Source organism: Sinocyclocheilus anshuiensis, unplaced genomic scaffold, assembly GCF_001515605.1.
Source record: "Sinocyclocheilus anshuiensis isolate Anshui unplaced genomic scaffold, SAMN03320099.WGS_v1.1 scaffold868, whole genome shotgun sequence".
In the NCBI taxonomy this organism is placed as follows: domain Eukaryota; kingdom Metazoa; phylum Chordata; class Actinopteri; order Cypriniformes; family Cyprinidae; genus Sinocyclocheilus; species Sinocyclocheilus anshuiensis.
In genome coordinates, this window is record NW_015552624.1 from 1,346,332 (window position 1) to 1,364,778 (window position 18,447).

General features: G+C 34.7%; 3 protein-coding genes across 3 annotated transcripts; 2 read left to right on the top strand and 1 right to left on the bottom strand.

Annotated features, from left to right (window-relative positions):
• Positions 1–892: 892 nt before the first annotated feature.
• LOC107666313 (major histocompatibility complex class I-related gene protein-like) lies at positions 893–2,915 on the top strand (the record flags this gene model as incomplete). Its single annotated transcript, XM_016457554.1, has 3 exons — positions 893–1,187; positions 1,949–2,242; positions 2,788–2,915. Coding segments are annotated over 3 exons (702 nt in total), but the record flags the coding sequence as incomplete, so codon positions are not given.
• Positions 2,916–5,329: 2,414 nt separating this feature from the next.
• Positions 5,330–8,892, bottom strand: LOC107666317 (tapasin-like). The gene is made up of 8 exons (XM_016457560.1): positions 8,709–8,892; positions 8,422–8,616; positions 7,895–8,143; positions 6,607–6,966; positions 6,162–6,485; positions 5,873–5,974; positions 5,626–5,654; positions 5,330–5,502 (listed from the first exon to the last, which is right to left on the bottom strand). The coding sequence occupies exons 1-8, from the start codon at positions 8,767–8,769 to the stop codon at positions 5,491–5,493; spliced, it is 1,332 nt and encodes a 443-aa protein (XP_016313046.1). The 5' UTR covers positions 8,770–8,892; the 3' UTR covers positions 5,330–5,490.
• A 6,395-nt stretch (positions 8,893–15,287) lies between these two features.
• On the top strand, positions 15,288–18,424 carry LOC107666318 (DLA class I histocompatibility antigen, A9/A9 alpha chain-like; the record flags this gene model as incomplete). Its single annotated transcript, XM_016457561.1, has 2 exons — positions 15,288–15,439; positions 18,130–18,424. Coding segments are annotated over exons 1-2 (344 nt in total), but the record flags the coding sequence as incomplete, so codon positions are not given.
• Between the last annotated feature and the right edge of the window lie 23 nt (positions 18,425–18,447).

Sequence of the window (18,447 nt, forward strand, 5' to 3'; positions counted from 1 at the left end):
TTGTAACCTGAATGCAGTGGTGTGTCCAGAGTTATGAATCTGTTTTTTGTTGTTGCTGTTGTTTGTTTTTTTTGTTGTTTTTTTTGGTCCATTTAAATGGAAGTCAGTGGGGTCCAGTTTTGTTTTTGGACTCCATGTTCAATTGTATATGGACAAAACTGTTTTAAAATATTTATAATAACTATAAATGTATTTTAAAATAATGTGTGTGTGTGTACTGGTTTATATAACCTGGTGGGGACTTAAACCTGACTACACACAGACTCATGGGGACTCGTGTCATGGTGGGGACCTAAAGTAAACATTGTTTGTCCACAGGAACACACTCTCTGAAATACTTCTTCACTGCTGTGTCTGGAGACATTGACTTCCCAGAATTCACTATTGTTGGTCTGGTCGATGAAGAACAGTTTATTTACTTTGACAGCAATATGAAGAAAGTTGTGCCAAAAACTGAGTGGATGAAACAGAAAGAAGGAGCCGATTACTGGGACACACAATCTCAGCTGGCAGCTGGAACTCATCAGGTGTTCAGAAACAACATACAAGTCGCAAAAGAAAAGTTCAACCACTCAACAGGTCTGTTCATCATGAACACACAAAAATACACACAAAATACAATCACAGAATATAGTGGTATTATTGCAATGTTACCTCACACACCTGACCCCAAAAAGTTTTTGAGCACTTTAGATACAAAAGAAAAATTAATTACCGGTATATGATAACAAAATATCAAGTGGCAATGAGAAAAATGATTTTTTTTTTCGAACAAACTTCTCCTTTAAGCAAATTGTTTAGTTTAGCTGGCAGCCATGTGGTCACCCAGCCTGACATGAAAAAAAAATCTGACTGTATGAACTGTTTTTTTTTTCATACAATATACATACATTGTCTCTGTTCCTCAGGTGTGCACACATTTCAGCTGACGTATGGCTGTGAGTGGGATAATCAGACTGGAGCAACAGATGGCTTTCGTCAGGAAGGTTATGATGGAGAGGACTTTATGTCTCTGGATTTGAAGGAGATGAGATGGATTTCACCAGTGCAGCAAGGATTCAGCACCCAGAACAAGTGGAACAATAACAGAGCTTATCTTGAGGGTAGAAAACATTACTTCAGCACTGAGTGCATTGAGTGGCTGCAGAAATATGTGGAGTACAGAAAGAGCAGCCTGGAGAAAACAGGTACATCCGTTCTTATCAAGTTGTGAGCAATGGCATATTTTCCTAAAACAATCTTGTTCTCTGGAGGTCATTATTTAAAGGTGATATATCATGAAAATCTGACTTTTCCAGGTTTTAAGTGCTATGATCAGGTCCACAGTGCATCTAAGGGGCATAATATGTCTCCTTTAAAAAAAAAAAAAAAATTGTTTTATTTACACATTCTGTTACTTCATAGGCCTTTAGGATTTTTAAGCATTATCAATCATATGGTTTTAGTGGAAATTAATAATGGATGTTTTTTAATAGAGCACCATTCATCCTGCATCCCAACCCCAGCTTTATTTTTATTTATTTATATTATTTATTAAATACTACATAGAATTCAAAGCAAAACAGAACTCATTCATTCTTTGTATTATTTTAGTAGAACCTTTTACCCAAAGTGACTACAGCATAATGATTCATCCTAAAGAAACTCTAACATAATAAGTGCTGCAATACCAATTTTTTTCTGGCTAGAAAAGTGGGAGCTCATGCAGAAACTGTATGTAGATGTGAAGTGTTTTTCTGTAGTGGTTACAGCTCAGAGCTGGTAACAGCAAACCATTAATTATCACAATTTTTGGACTTAAGCTGAAGTTGCTTAACCCCAAGTTATCATTTTGGATGAAAGTATCAGCTACTGTAGTCCACTTGTGTTTACTGGAGACTAAGCGTGTCTGATTTCTGTGTGATTTGTAGCAGATGAAGGCTTGGCATCATTGTATTCTCTCTCTCAGTTTCTCCTCAGGTGTCTCTGCTGCAGAAGTCTTCCTCGTCTTCAGTCTCGTGTCATGCTACAGGTTTTTACCCCAGTGGAGTAACAGTCACCTGGATGAGAAATGGACAAGAACATCATACGGATGTAGATCTTAGTGAAACTCTTCCCAATGAGGACAGGACCTTTCAGAAGACGAGCACCATCAGAGTTACACCTGATGAGCTGAAGAAGAACCAGTACAGCTGTGTGGTGAAACATCAGGGCAAAACCATCAGAAAGATCCTGACAGAGAAAGAGATCAGGACAAACAGGGGTGAGAGAAATTAAATAGGTGAACTATGAATACAGTGGTTATATGACTCACATAAAAATGATAAAAAAAGATGTTTCATTGAAAACAGTCCTATGATTTATTAACATGGATATTTATTGAAAAATGAAGAAGTAAAAAGGGTGAAATTGAATTATTTTTCAAACAAAGAAACTAAGGCGTGTGTGTGTGGTCACAAGATATTAGAATTATATATATATATATTTTAGGGCAGGATACTGTAATTTCTTCCATCTTCCTTTATTTAACAAACCTGGTTGACCTGTAGAGAGGGACAAGTAATAAAAAAACAAACAAACACAAAATAATTATCACCTGGCTGGTTGTTACATTGTTTGTTTTGCTCATGTAAACTATAATTTTAGACCTATTTTGTTCATATGTGGTTATTGCACATTTTAAATATGCTATTAAAATATACAAATACACTGCTGATATACAAATATACTTGAGATTTTTTCACCAGTACTGCTTAGTAACATTATCAGACTCTGTGAGTAATCTGATGTATTCTTCTGATCAAACAGGAGACTCTGTTCTCTCTGGCATCATAGTTTTTGCTGTCGTCCTGTTGGTTGTCATTGGTGTCGCTGGATATATTGTGTATCAGAAGAAGAGAGGTGAGGACGGACAACTATGACAGCTTCTTCTGCTGTCCATCTTACTTACACAACTGCACATAAAACACAGGACTTGAGGTTTCTGGGATGGGAACAGAAATGTGAATAAACAAAAACATACATTTTTAGATTTTAACTATTTGACAGATCATTGAATATTAAAGTTACAAATAAATTACAATTAAAAGCTTTTGTTTCTTTTTGTTCATCTTTTTGGTTCATTCATTCATGGACATTTGTTCAGCTGGAAAGTGTATATATTAAATGTATATATTGCTCTTCAGTAACAACGAAGAAAACAAGAATGCACATGATTGATTTATAGGATTTGTGGAAGTTTTATTTGCGTTTGATATCAGTACTGACCTTGAAACCGAAATCCTTGGAAATATGACAAGTGTATCTAGGTTGATTCAGACATATTAAATACCACTTTTAACCAGTTGGTTTAGATGTTACCTCATGAGCATTTCATGGTATATGTTGCTTCATTGCTATATGTTGCTTGGTTTGGCAAATGCATTTCAGTAAATCACAAGATGTGTATGGTAATCTGGATGTAAATAAACATTATGTTTTGACCTTCCAAAAGCTATTATAGGTTTGCTGTTGTAGATTAAAAAGAATGCATAGTAATTAATTGATCTGTATGTGTGGTTAGTGATTAGGACTTAACACTGCCATATTCTTAATATTTCTATTTGAAAGCACTAGTTCATTTCACCCAAACTTTAGATTATACTAATAGAGCATTATTTGATAGATTTCTCTCTGCAATTAAAAAAAAAAATCTATATTTTGCCACTATTGAAATATCATCCTTAATGTGTTTTTTTTGTTTTGTTTTGTTTTTCTTTTGCCAAAAATGCAGTATGCATTTTCTTTGTAATCTGCATTTTCTGTTCAAAGCCTTGGACATTTCAATCCGTGTATCATTCGATCATTTGTTTTTTGATTTAATATTGAAAGTAGAAAAATTAGAAAAAGTCTCCTTCTTCCGTTTTTTCGTTTTTTTTCCAAAAAACGAAAAATGAGAATTCAGCTTAAATTTTCGTTTTTCGTTCAGGGGTAGAAAAATGAATAAACAGCTTGAATATTCGATTTCTACACGTGCAGTTGTATGGATTAATTACTAATTTTATTGTAACTACATTTCATATTTTTCTCATCAAACAGACTAATGAACCCCTATCACATTAAGAACCGCTGGTCTACACAGAAGAAAGCCCTCTGCCCCGGTACGAGTTGTGTCGAGCTATTCATTAGTCTGTTTGATGAGAAAAATATGAAATGTAGTTACAATAAAATTAGTAATTAATCCATACAACTGCAGCAGTGGAGGACTATTATTCTGCTGCGTGATACTGCAAAAGAACTGATGACGGCACGGTTTGATCTTTGGCTGACCAATCAGCAGAAAGGGGCGTTTAATTCCCACCCACGTGTAGAAATAAAATATTCAAGCTGTTTATTAATTTTTCCACCCCTGAGCGAAAAAAGAAAATTTAAGCTGAATTCTCATTTTTCAATATTTGGAAAAAAAATGAAAAAACGAAAAAGGAGCCGTTTTCTTATTTTTCTACTTTCAATATTAAATAAAAAAAAGAATGATCGAATGATACACGGATTCATTTCCTCTATTATAAATAATTTAATAAATGTAATATTGATTATTTAATATAATAATATAATTTAATATAATATAATATAATAATTTTATGAATAATTTTTCTGACATCATACTTGTTTACATAAAGTATTCATCATGTTTGTACCATTGTTGCGCAATAACGCAACTCAAATACAGGGGCCATATTTGACCTACAAAATAATGACATTAAACCCTATAAAGTTATTTTTTTGTTTTGTTTTTGTTTGAGCTAGTTACAGAAAATACAATTCAAATATCCAAAGAATGCTGCAATATGGTCTTTAGTTTGAGACGTTTGATTATTATTATTATTATTACTATTTCAGTCAGATAAAGTAATAAAAGTTTGAATGGGAAATCAAATGTGTGATTAGAACATTCCCTTCACACTCATCAGGTGACTTTATATTACACATATGATATACTCTCTGTATTTTATCTGTTTATAACACAAAGAAAAAAAATGAATGCATCTGCTGCCCGATCCCCTCCAACGACTTCAAAAGTTAAGAGACAGAAAGGCAGGTAACATCCTAATGATTCTCAACAAACAGATCATTACTTCTTTGAAGCTCTACACTAACTAGTATCTCTGTAAACAGTTGAGTTTACATTAATAAACATTAAAACAGTTGAGTTTACATGAATAAAGTTCTGTTTGTCAAAGCTCAGAGTCCCAAAACGGAATAATGGCAACAGTCCTGTAGTATTTAAAATACAATTAATTTACATTTTACATGACAAAATTTGCAGATTTGTTCCAGCATTTTCTATAACTAGCATTAAAAAAAAAAATGTAAGAAAACTTACACAGAGTAACCAACCCGAACACATATAGCAATCTAAAAATCTTAAGCAAAGATTGAAACTCAGTACATACAACTATTCTGAAAGGATTCTTTACAAGACTAGTTTCACTGCATTCTATTCAGCCTTTAAAATCACCTCCAGGTCCAGGTTTACTTCTCCTTCTACAGAACAGACAGAGATATCAAATAAGCAGACAGTTATACCTGAAAACTAAAGATTGCATGAATGAAATGTAAAACTTTTGAGAGTGTTGTTTGCAATGTAGCAAAAAACACATTGTTTACCTTATCCTTTAATTCAGTCTCACTGGAGTCTATATGAAAACAAACAAAATAATCATAAATAAAATTCATGATTAAAACATTCCAGGGCATCTCATATCACAAACACAATATCAGTCTATATAAACTGCAATACGGCATTTTATATATATATATATATTTTTTATATTTTTCACTATAGAGCAGATCATTCTAATGTGATACTACAAAAAAATTAACATTTTGGTGTCCACACTGAAATTTAACTCACCAGAAGAGCAGAATGTCCATGAAAGAAACTTTATCAGGCCATAAAGAACAAGTGCAACAGCGACCATCGCCATCGAGTCCTCAATAGAAGGAGCACTGACACCTGAAATCAACAAAACATCACATCAACACTTACAGAACATTCTGACTGACTTCTTCAGGAAACGCAAATAGAAGATGCACTGAAGTCTAAAAACAATATAGAAGAACACAGTAGTGGGATGAATCAGTGTTCTTGAACTTTTCATCTTTAGTGAAAGGTTAAATCTTCCTATGACAGAATAACTCACCGATCACATTGAGAGTCGCAGCAGCTCGTCGTGTTCCTCCCTCATGTTTGGCCACACAGGTGACTTCTCCACCGCGACCGAGTCCCAGCTTCCCTGAGTCCAGCTCCAGACGGCTGCTCTGACTGAAGGTGCCATCAGTCGCCTGTCTGTGACCCGTTACACTGCCCTGACCCAGAGAGCGGGACGTCCCGTCTGCCCCGCTGAACTCCCAGCTCAGATCCAGAGTGTGAGGAGCAAAACCAGACGCCTCACACTGAACCACCAGCACCTGCCCAGGAACCAGCAGAGGAAGAGGAGACGGGTAGATGGAGAGAGACGGAGGCTCTGGAAAGAAAACAGGCACTGATTAATATTCAGTATATAACTGTAGTGTAATATAATATGCAGCTGATAAACAAGGTGGCTACAGCATCATATTCATAATTTAAGTGTACAAGCATCTCACCAACTATCTCCAGGTCCACGGCTACCTGAGCCAGCAGGTGAGGAAGATACACTGTGCAGATGTAGGTTCCTGAGTGTCTCACTTGAGATTCTTCCAGAACCAGAGATGCGTTTCCGGTTTCATAGAGGCCTGTGATGTCGATATCGGCTCCGGTCTCTGATGTCTCTGCAAACCGATCGTTCTTGCCGTCGTAAGCGAGGACCAGCCGTCCTTCACCCCGGAACTGATAGCGCCACTCGACAGAGAATCCAGAGCCGTGAACTGAAGAAGACGCATCAACCCAGAACCCGCAGTCTAACAGAACCGCTTCTCCCAATCTAGAGCGGACCACAGGAGTTTTACTGGAGACACTGAGGATGACTTTAAGAAAGAGAGGAAAAAGAGTGAGCAAAGTAAGACAGTGTTTAACCATCATTAGCTCTGAAGAGTTAAACAGAGTTTAGGCTTTACTTTAATGACTCAAATTCCAAGATACATGGCTTGCAAAATCTTATTGCAATGCAAATAATTTTTTACAAATTGATTAAAACTTAAATACAAATAAAATATGAAATCACATCATAAGATATATAGATTGCAAAATGTAATTGGAATGCAAATCAATTAAAATAAAATTTGAAATCACATATGTATAATACTACTAATAATACTGCTACCAATAATAATTATAAAGTACATAATATGCATTAATTATAATTTTTTTATATAATCTGTTGTGCCCATATATTATTTTATGCAGTTACCCAATATATTAACAAATTTTTGTTATGCAATATTTGAGAAACCTGGGGTCTAACTTTTGGTTCTTTAGAAACTGAAATTATATTATACACAATTAATATAATTTATTATTATTCTAAGTATAATTATGCAAATATATAGTATTATTATATGCAGTAATATATAGGCTATTTAGTATTGTTTCTGCAATATGAGGAACATCTTCGAGAAACGGCTAAAAACATCTCTTCCGTCTTCATTTGGCCCTCTAACTCTAGCAATCTCTATTCGTTTTCTATTCTTACTACTTGTTTTCTCTGTGAAAAAAAGATCCTCTATCACTAGCGTTCCTTATTCTTTTTCTATCTACTTGTTTTTCTTTTTATTTATTATATATATTTATAAACCCTTGCTACGTGTACTGCGTTAGGCTAACCGAGACTTGTCACAGCACTTTCATATTGTTGCCCTTTTGTTAGTTTTGATTGCTTCTATTGTCCTCATTTGTAAGTCGTTTTGGATAAAAGCATCTGCTAAATGACTAAATGTAAATGAACCTGGACTCTACCTTGTGGCTCTTTAGAAGCTGAAGGCGCTCTCATGATATTGGACAGCGTCAGCTGCTCGTCAAGCCCTTGTGCTGCCACTGAGAACCAATCAGCTTGCAGGTAGACGGGACTCTGGGCGGAGTCAGTGAGAGCAGACGCCCATCTAACCATGGAGGCGTGAGGCATGAACGGGTTAATCTCACACTTGGGTTTGTTCACAGAGCCTTTGGGTGGATTCAGAGCGGCGCTGCAGAAAGTGCCAGCTGGATCTGGAGAGGACAGTGCATTAAAGTGTAGATATCATCTAATATTTCCTCTAATATGTTATCAAATACTTGCTTTACACTCTAAAACAGGTGCCAATATACTGTAACATCTGTGGTTGTAGGTTAGCTTTGGATCTGGTAGGTGTAGAAAAGGGGTATTTTTATTTTGCAGGACAGTAGGTTTTAGGCTATATTATACTACTATACCATAAACATTAACAGACCACCACGTGACCACAACATTTCACAAATAATTTTGACAAAACAGCATTGACACTGACCAGTCACATAGTAAATCCTGGATGGGCTGATGTCTGCAGGAGGATGAAGTCGAGAGAAGCTCTCTTCACTGAAGGCTTCAGTGCTGATGAACATTAGAGATTTCTCTTGACTCATTGGTACTGAGAAACCCCCTCCATGACCCGGTTTCTCCTGAACAAACCAGCACTCCAGAACCGGACATCCAGAACCGGAAGCTGCAACATAAGAGAGATTATGAGAATTATGTTCATTGGTCACACACACACATAAGATGTAGTTTTGAGTACTAAAATGCAGCAGAACGTACCACCAAAAAACAATGTAAATGCGATGATCGATATCTTATATATGGTCGAAATCTCAGGCATCGTTGCTGTTTATGTTAAAACGATAACTCTCTGTTTAACTTTGCCTGTTTGGCGTATTAAAGCTCTGTCGGGCTTCCCCGAAACATTCGTGCAGCTTTCGCAGTTTTACTTTCGGTTACATGGCGCATGCGCACTGCCTTTTGTTTTGCGCTAATACATAAACTAAGACCGTCTTTGTGCCATTTGAATGCAATACTCCGTTGTCGTGTGACATGTTTTTATTTAAAGGTATAGTAACCTCTCAGAACATACACTAAAACACCAAAAATATGCATTTCTCTCCATCATAAATGTGAGCTTTTAGGCTATTAGTGTCCTGTAGGTGGCGCTCTGAACCAACAACAGTGCTTTAGCCGTGATATCACGTGGTTTGTCGGAACAGAGTGCAGTTAAGGACACAGAGAAATAAAATCAACAGATACTAGCCAAACCTGTGTAGCCAGTGTAGGTTTATGCATTGTTTATTTGCATATCTTTTTTTCAAATGGTGAAGACTGTACAGCAAATTTACTCTAACAAAAGTTGAAGGCTTTGTACAAAAAGGTTAGAAGTAGTTCAAATCATTTATTAATAATGTCAATCAACAAGAGCTACATCATTAAACATTTGCATATTAAAAAAAAAATCCTTCAATCTCACAAGCCAATTTAATTACATGAATGAAATAAAATACTTGTACTCAGTCATTTGAAAGAGGACTTGATATCCACTTCATTTATGTAATTTAGCTTTAGTTTTAGTTCGTTAGATCTGCATAATTTCCACTCCACCACAAAATGTTAAAAAAAATCTGATCTCGGTACTAAAAAACATGACGACCAAATAAATAGTCATTTGAGCGAGTAGTTGTTCCAGAGAGGATGCAGTTCCAGGACCACATATAGCACCCTAATGCATTGGATGACCACGGTCCAAAATCATAACCCTAACCTCTTAGCAATCAAACAAAGCAAACAAAACTTAGCAAACTTAGCAAACAAAGCTGAATTGCAGAAAGCAGTATTTGGGAGAAAAAGAAATATGGTCACAAGACTGTGACGTTGCTGAAGCCGCAGACTCTGCTAGTGATTCAAATGTTCAGAAATGTGTGTAACAAACTGTTGGAAACTCAGAAGTGAAGACCAGGAGACTCTTGGGTATCTTCAGCAGGATTCTTTATTGAGAACTTGCTGTGTGCTGCTGCAGCCATCAAAAGTCTAAGGCAGCGATACATTGTAGTTTAGATATATTTTAGGGGACAGCGCTTAGAAACAGAGGCAAAGCTCCCGGGAGATGACCTTAAACCAAGCTTGGTTAGAGAGTCAGACTCGTAACCCAAAGGTTGTGGGTTCGAGTCTCGTACTGGCAGGGGTTGTAGGGGGGGGCAGTGAATGTACAGCGCTCTCTCCTATGGGTCACCATACTTGGCCACATGTCACATCACTTTATAAAGTCAAAAATATATTTTTATGGAGTGTCTTGCATATATTACACTTTATTACATCCAAGTAAAGAGAATTACTTCTAATTAATCATCAGTTTTTAAGGCAACATCATTGACACACACAATCAGAGTAAAAGTTTTACTAAAATTTGATCAGAAATTATCATCTAGTAATGCAACCGTTATGAGGAGAAAATAATTATATGTAAGATCACTTTATGAACGCTTTTCTGATGGCTTAGATAGCAGTTACATTAAAGCTCAAACTCCAGCTGGACACTGGAGCTTAAGCACGATTCTGCAGGAGATGAACAGGTGACAGTTTGTCATGCATTAGGACTACTAAATACTTAAATTATGGTTATGAACCAATGTTTAGTCTGTCAGCAGTTGAAATATCCTTAAAATGTATTTTCAAAGAAACCAACAAAAGGTGTTTTTTTTTACTTTACTTAAAAAAATTATGCAGGAGGGTGTTAAATACAACCCATCCAAATCAGTTATATTTTACTTAAGTATATTAGTTATCAAGTAAAATATATATAAATGGGTACATTTTATGAATAAATGAACAAAAATAAATGAACAAAAAACATTTTTAAAGTTTGGGCTCCTAAACATTAGATCACTCTCACCCAAAGCAGTTATTGTAAATGAAATGATCACAGATAATCGTTTTGATGTATTCTGCTTGACTGAAACCTGGCTAAAACCAAATGATTATATTGGTCTAAATGAGTCTACTCCACCAAGCTACTGTTATAAGCATGAACCCCGTCAGACTGGTCGTGGTGGCGGTGTTGCAACAATATATATATAATAATAATAGTGAAACACTGGGAACAAGTGGAGGTAAACGGGTCAAATCAATGGAATAAAAGGAAAAAATATTTTTGTGCCTTTTGATGTCAAGATAGGAATGCAAATAATTTTTATTGAATACTGTCGTCAAAGACGCCATTGGAAGCTAAACGCAGACGTTTAAATGGACATACTATGGATGAAAACTGTTATGATTACTCTACTTTTAAAGCATAAATTCGACTTAAACAATAGGTCTACATAATATTCACATATGCTGTTCATAGGGGATGTATTGTATTAGCCCTACAGTTACAGCATGAAATATTATTTAAACCTTACTATTAGAAATATTATTTAAACCTTAAGAATTTTGAAATATAAAATCAAATTTACCTTTTTTAAATTATTTTATTCCATGGCTCCATAGTGATTGAAACCCGGATAAGCTCCGCCCACAAAAAAAGTCATCCCTATTTCAGATCTGTAAGACTATCCCACTCTAACGTCAATTTCGTTGAATAACAGTGCTTATCGCTGGGTGACAAGCTCTTGTAATATGCGGAGAACATTTTGAAAATGACATCTAATCAATATAATTTATAATCTTTTTAAACCTAACTATTTTGTACCCTATCCGTGAAATTCTCTAGCTGTAAAGGCTATCTCTCCCGGGTTTTCTGCAACCATGATGCGCGCGCATCCTGAATGTTTACAAACCTATTGGTCTATTAGTACAGCTTTACTTCCACGGACTGTTTACGACGCATGCGCTTTAACTGCTGGTTGTTTGTGATATTTGAAAATACCTGGTCGTCGTTTGGCACAGATTACACCTAGCATAATCTTTTTAACTTCTTAGAATTTACATTAAAACCACTAAAACAAGCGTTTTAGTCTTTCTAGTAGATATTGATTTCCACTAGGTGGCGCTCCGAGCCAACATTATTCCAAACCCACCATGCAGTGAATGTGACGCTGGAGGACTTGAGGATTTAGCCATGATATCACGTGGTTTCTCGGAACAGAGTTTAGTTAAGGACACAGGGAAACACCATCTCTTATGGTCTCTTGTAGCGTGGTAACAACAGATAACCAAACATGTATAGCCAGTGTAGTGTAGCTTTATAGGCTACATTATGTATTTTGTGCATGTCTTTATTATTTTTTTAAAATGTGAAAAATGTATACCTAAACTTGCTCTTTGAAGGAATAAGGAATGAAGGAAAAAAAATTCAAATCACATTGAAGAGAGTTTCCTTGATTTCTCTCTTAGCAAAAAGTATAGGTTGGACAACAATCTTGTTTAAATTGGAAGTTTTTGTTATCTTAATTTAAGTATTCACGGTTATACTAGCTACTTTTGTTTGCATATTTGCAGTTCATCCTCATCCATAGCTATCATATCTTCATCAGTGCTTAATTAACTTATTTTATCTTTCAAGATGAGGGAAGAATACATGTTAGCCACTTCATTTAGACATTAGGCCTATACGAGTTTTAGTGTACATTAATTCCACTCCACCACAAAATATTAATAGCAGCCATTTGAAGATTAATGACTATATTAACTGCTTACAAAAGAGTTGCTCTCTGCTTTTTACTGTTGCACTTTCACATACTTTATATGTAGCTATTTTGCTAGCATACTTTAGCCCTTTGTATAGAGCGCTTATGTTACTCTATTCTTTAGATGAATTGCTTATGTGGTAGCATTCCTCTTTTTAAAGTTTTTTTCTGCTACTCTCACAATAAAAGTGAGAGCGAATCAGTTTGAGCAGTCTTTATGTTATTAGTTATATGTAATGCAATGTGATGTAATTTATTAACTGATTAAAAATAGCTTAAAAAAAAGTCAAAACCAAAAAAACAACAACTGATGGTTAGGCCAGTCACGATAACAACTTTTTGTTGTGTGATATATTGCCCCAGAAATAATTGCGATAAGCGATATTATTGTAATTTTATATTAAAAGACCATTTTATGCCACTGAATATATAATTATAATGTAACAGCATAATAATGCAAGAAGGCCTACACACTTCCAAATAACAACAAACTTTTAAGTTTTAAGAATATTTAGATCATCAAAATATTAGAAACCTTAAAAAAACTGAATAAATATTAAATAAACATTTTCTACCAAAAAAGTAGAAAACAATAAAAATGCACAAAGAACTTGTATGGAGATTTTTCCATCTACAGATTTGTCCCTGACCTTCTTTTCTCTGTAAATGAAGGGTGCACACTATTGCTGAAAAACACAATCACTACTCAGCAGTCAGATGTCCGTATGCACAAAGCCACAGATCTCTAAACAAGACCATATCTGCAGATGAAACTTTGTTTGTAGAAGTATTTTTTAAATGTGAACGAGCACCTCATGACTACACATGTTATGTACAAGAAGCTGATAAAGACATAGACGCAAGTGGAAGGTACAAAACATGGTGACATTAATTTTTAAGTAAATATAATGGGCGATATATTGCGTCACCAAAAATTATTGAGGTCATGTACATATATTGCGCGATAAGTCGATATATTGATTATTGCGACAGGCCTACTGATGGGGTCATCTTCATCCACAACATGCATTTTTCAGGTTAATGCACAGATCTGCTATGGCCTGTTTCTCAAGAAATATATATAAGTTAGTAAAAAGTCTGTGTATAATTTAACAACAACAACAAAAATAATAATATCATATTGGTCTGTGGACATAATAATATTAATATAATAAAAAATAATAACAGTTGGTTTTGTTATGCTGTTATTAAATATGGACATCAGTTTAAAATGTACATACAGAAAAAAGAAAAGAAAAGAAAGAAACTTTATTCTAAATGGGAAAAACTTCATTCTAAAGCAGCAAAACAGTTGGGAAAAATGATTTAACAAATAGATAAAACATGGGATAATAATTTGTTAAACAAACAAACAAAAACATAACACAGCATGTGCATGTTAGTCATTTTCACTATTATGTCACGTACACCATCTCACTTTGTTCAGACTTTGTGTGTCAAGTAGTAAATGGGAAAGGTCACGTCACAACCCTCCTCGTCTGATCAGCCTTAAGGTTTTGTTTGAGATTTTGAGTAAATATACAGTATATATCAGTTTAAGCATGAGAATCTTCTAACTTATGTGACACCAGTCTTGTCATTTATTGCAAATGAAATTATAATCCATAAGTGAAATGTTAATTTTTGATAACACAAATTTGTATTTTGTCCTATAAATCCTTTATGTTTCTGTACAGAGACTCACAGCTTTTGTCGTCACTTCAAGAGGATGGAGATCATGTATGATAGTGATTTCATCCCTGTACTTCATTTCTTAGAGGTTAAACTGATGGTTACAACTCGTCCCAGGCCTATTACAACCATCACCGCTCTCCCTAAAGTGAGACACAACAAATGAATAGAGAAAAAATTATATATCAATATTCCTATTAAATATTATTATGAAAATCTTGGTAGTTATTACTCCCATTATTGCACTTATTTGTTCATTCTATGTTGCCCCAAAAACACATTAATACGCAAATTAGATACAGTTTATAGATACATTGTATATAATGGAAAAACTCGTTTATGGCCATTTTACACACATTTTGCATAAAGAAAAATGGTTTTAAAAAATATCTTTCATAACATAGTTGAGAATCATCTTTATATAAAGTTTGGTATAAAAAAATGAAAATTGATTTCTCACTCTTTTTGCCTTTTCATGTCTATTCAAGTCTTTTTATTTTTTTTAAAACAGGACTTTTTAAAGTCCCGATGTCCTACACAGAGGAACATGGCATAACATGTGAATAAAATATCATTTTTCAAAAAAGATTTTGATTTTGAAAAGTGAGATTATTCATTTTCTTTATTTTACAGTAAACTTCCTCAGTGGCATCCTCAGAAATTACAAACATTTGTCAACAACTACAGTGTAAGATTTATATTATTAATATAGCCATACAGTAAATCACATAAAGCTGACTTTTGATTTGCAGTTGTAGACAAGCATTTCAGTGCATTCCATTAACTTAAGCTGAAAACAAATAACCAATGAGAAAATATTCAATTCTAACACAGGCCTATGTCTCACATGATTCCATATTAATTTCATTACTTTTTTGTCTTTACTTTACCACACAGCTATGACGCGACAGCGATCAAGTCTATAATCAACCCAGTGAAGGAAATACCGCATAGTAACACGTGACGTCAGACTTATCAAGAAAAACGATTGGCTAGAATTTCAGAGCCTATTTATTAGGCGTTAGTGCTGAAACATTTGACATTACGTTACCAGTTCACAAGCGACAACCGAGGTGTCTGGTACACTTATTTTAAGCGTTTTTCTGAAAGGAATTATTTTTCAGGCAAAAGAAATAATGCGGCATGTAGTGCTTTTGCTCCTTGGAGCTCATCTTGCCTATGCAGGTGAGTAGATTAGTTTAATTTACCAGCTATAGTTTACCATTTGTTGCATGTTTGTTTGTTAAGAGTTATTCCGTTACGCTGAAACATACCTACATGAGCAGCCCACTTAAATTCAAAGATTCGTGTTACTAACACTTTTTCAGAGACGATGTTGTATATATTGTAATGTTTTAATATCCTAAAGATCATACTTTAAAAGTAACGTTATCCTATTCATGTTTGTCTACGACATTATATTTTGATTACATTATTCTTTGCTCACAAAACTGACTTAACTATACTACTACTCATAATAATAATAACAATAATAATATCTTAATAATAAACAATATTCAATAATAATAATAATAATAATATGTATGATGGTCTTTACGCGACCGCTCCCGCGGTAAACTACGCTTCTTTTTTATTCGTTTAACAAAACTCAACTTGAATTCAGCTGGACACACTTTCCTGTTTATCACAACAAATGGCCAAGCAAAGCACGACACTGACAAGGTACGCGATACAGTACGAGACCAAGCGCGATTTCAGCAGGTCTCCACAGTAAACAAAAACAAGCGTTTCCTAGCAACGACAACTGCGCTAAACACTGAGACAAGAAAGAAATACACTTACAAGCTGCTTTTAACTTCTGCTGATTGACTGCTTCTCACAAAGACTATTTCTTTACACTGTTTTGCTGGCGCTTGAACACACTTTCCTGTTTATCACTACAAATGGCCAAGCAAAGCACGACACTGACAATAATAATAATGACAATAATCACTGTAATAAAATAAATAAATACATAAATAACCTATAGCTATAGTAGCTAACAAATATCTTTATTGGTTTGAGTTTGAAAATGTAAAACATGTTCTAGAACATACTAGTTTTCTGTATCAGATCAGTTTTATTTCTGACCTGAGAAGCGTTTTTCTGCCCGGATACCGATGACGAGCTACTTGCTAATAAACCTGCTACACTTTATTAATTAGGAATAAACCTTATAGCTTTCTGATTGCCTTGCCATGTATTGGGAAAAAGGCCCATTACAGCAGAATAAAAATCTAAATGGAAATGGAAGACCCAAAGATCAACTGGAAAGAAAAAACACAGTTTAGCGTGAATTTTAACTGCAGTGTTTTGGCCACTAGATGGCAATACAACGCTACTAAACATTTACATTGACAGACGCTTTTATCCAAAACGAGTAAATACAAGCATTTTACCATAACCAGTCTTGTGAAGGTTACTTTATAAATGTAATAGGTTACAGATTACAAGTAACCCTATCTAAAATGCAATAAGCAGTGTAACTATTTAAATCACTTATTAATGTAACTAATTACTTTTGATTACGTTTCTAAATGTCTAATGTTTTCAACTGTTAATCATTATCAAACATGTAAACCAGGCAGGGTTAACCTCACAGTATATTACCGTCAGACTTTCCCTAAATAAGGACAATCCTTCATCTCTTGAATTAAGATTATAATCATTTAATTTTAAAGCACAGCCACCACAAAATCAGACTGACTTTGAGATCACTCCGAGGTTAAATACGGATTTAAAATCATAACAAGAAATAGTTTAGTAGCTATGATAATGTTTTTGAAATCAAGTCTTTGCATAGCTATGAGAGGAAACACTGGCATCTAACAATGCCTTGGGAAAAAATAATAAAGCATATACATAAACCCAAAACAGTTATCGAATAAGCATGTGTCCTAAACTCATATTTTAGAGCAGTCACTGCAATTTATGAAAGAAGTCAATTAATTAAATCTGTAGGGTGTGTAAAAAAAAAAATGAAGATGTAACCTCCTTTGTAATCGTTAACGTTTTCATAAGTAACTGTAATTTAAGTACACATTTTTGAAGGCATAAAGGAGACAACCCTAGGACAACAGACATATAATACAGTTCAATCCCGTCACTGACGTCTATGATCCTGTGTGTGAGAGAGAAAGTGTTTTTTTAAACTTCATATTTCACACTAATCTTGCATCCTAATATGCCAGAAACGTATTGCATTTCAGTCCTTTCACATGACTGAATCTGTTGCACTAATGAATAATAATAATAATAATAATACATTCCTGTTAAATAGATGAATCAAATACAAATCATTATTGTATCATTTTACTGTTGGACAGATTTCAAGTAATATATTCAATAATAGATTTGTTCTTCTTACGTTTGTCTTTGCCTGAAGTGATCTGTTATCTGTAAATAACCCATATCCAGAGTTTACTGCGTCTAGATATGAGACTTTTTATCTGTTTTCTCGTGTTATATATTTGTTAAGCGAAAATGACTTCTGTGTTTTAGCACACTTGACCAATAAGACTGATTATGAGTAAATATTGTTTTAATTCAAAATAGTACAATAGTACAATAACTGACAAGGTCTCAAATGTAAATTTCGGCAAGTTAGGAAGATCTGGAATATGAACATATTTACACGGACAGTAAACAACTAAAGCTACAGTCCTTTTGTTGGCTTTATTAGGGTGACATTTTTCTTTTTTCTTTTTTTTTTGTTAGTCAATTTAAATATTGCAATATAGGTAACTGTTTTCACCTGCTATGGCATGGATTGTTTTAATGTAGCCTGATTGTGAATTTCAGTGTTGATGTAACTCTTAAAGTGTGGATTTTGAACAGGCTTTACGTGGAGATGATGTTTGTGTCTCGGTCCACAGGAACACACTCTCTGAGATACTTCTACACTGGTGTGTCTGGAGACATTGACTTCCCAGAGTTCACAGCGGTTGGTCTGGTTGATGAAGGGCAGTTTATATACTTTGACAGCAACACAATGAAAGCTGTGCCAAAGACAGAGTGGATCAGACAGAATGTGGGAGCAGATTACTGGGACGGACAGACTCAGATTGCAACTGACACACATCCAACCTTCAAAGTCAGCATCCAGACGATAAAGGGACGCTTCAACCAGTCAGCAGGTACGCTGGTAACAAACCCACCTACACACACACATACACACACACACAAACACCCAC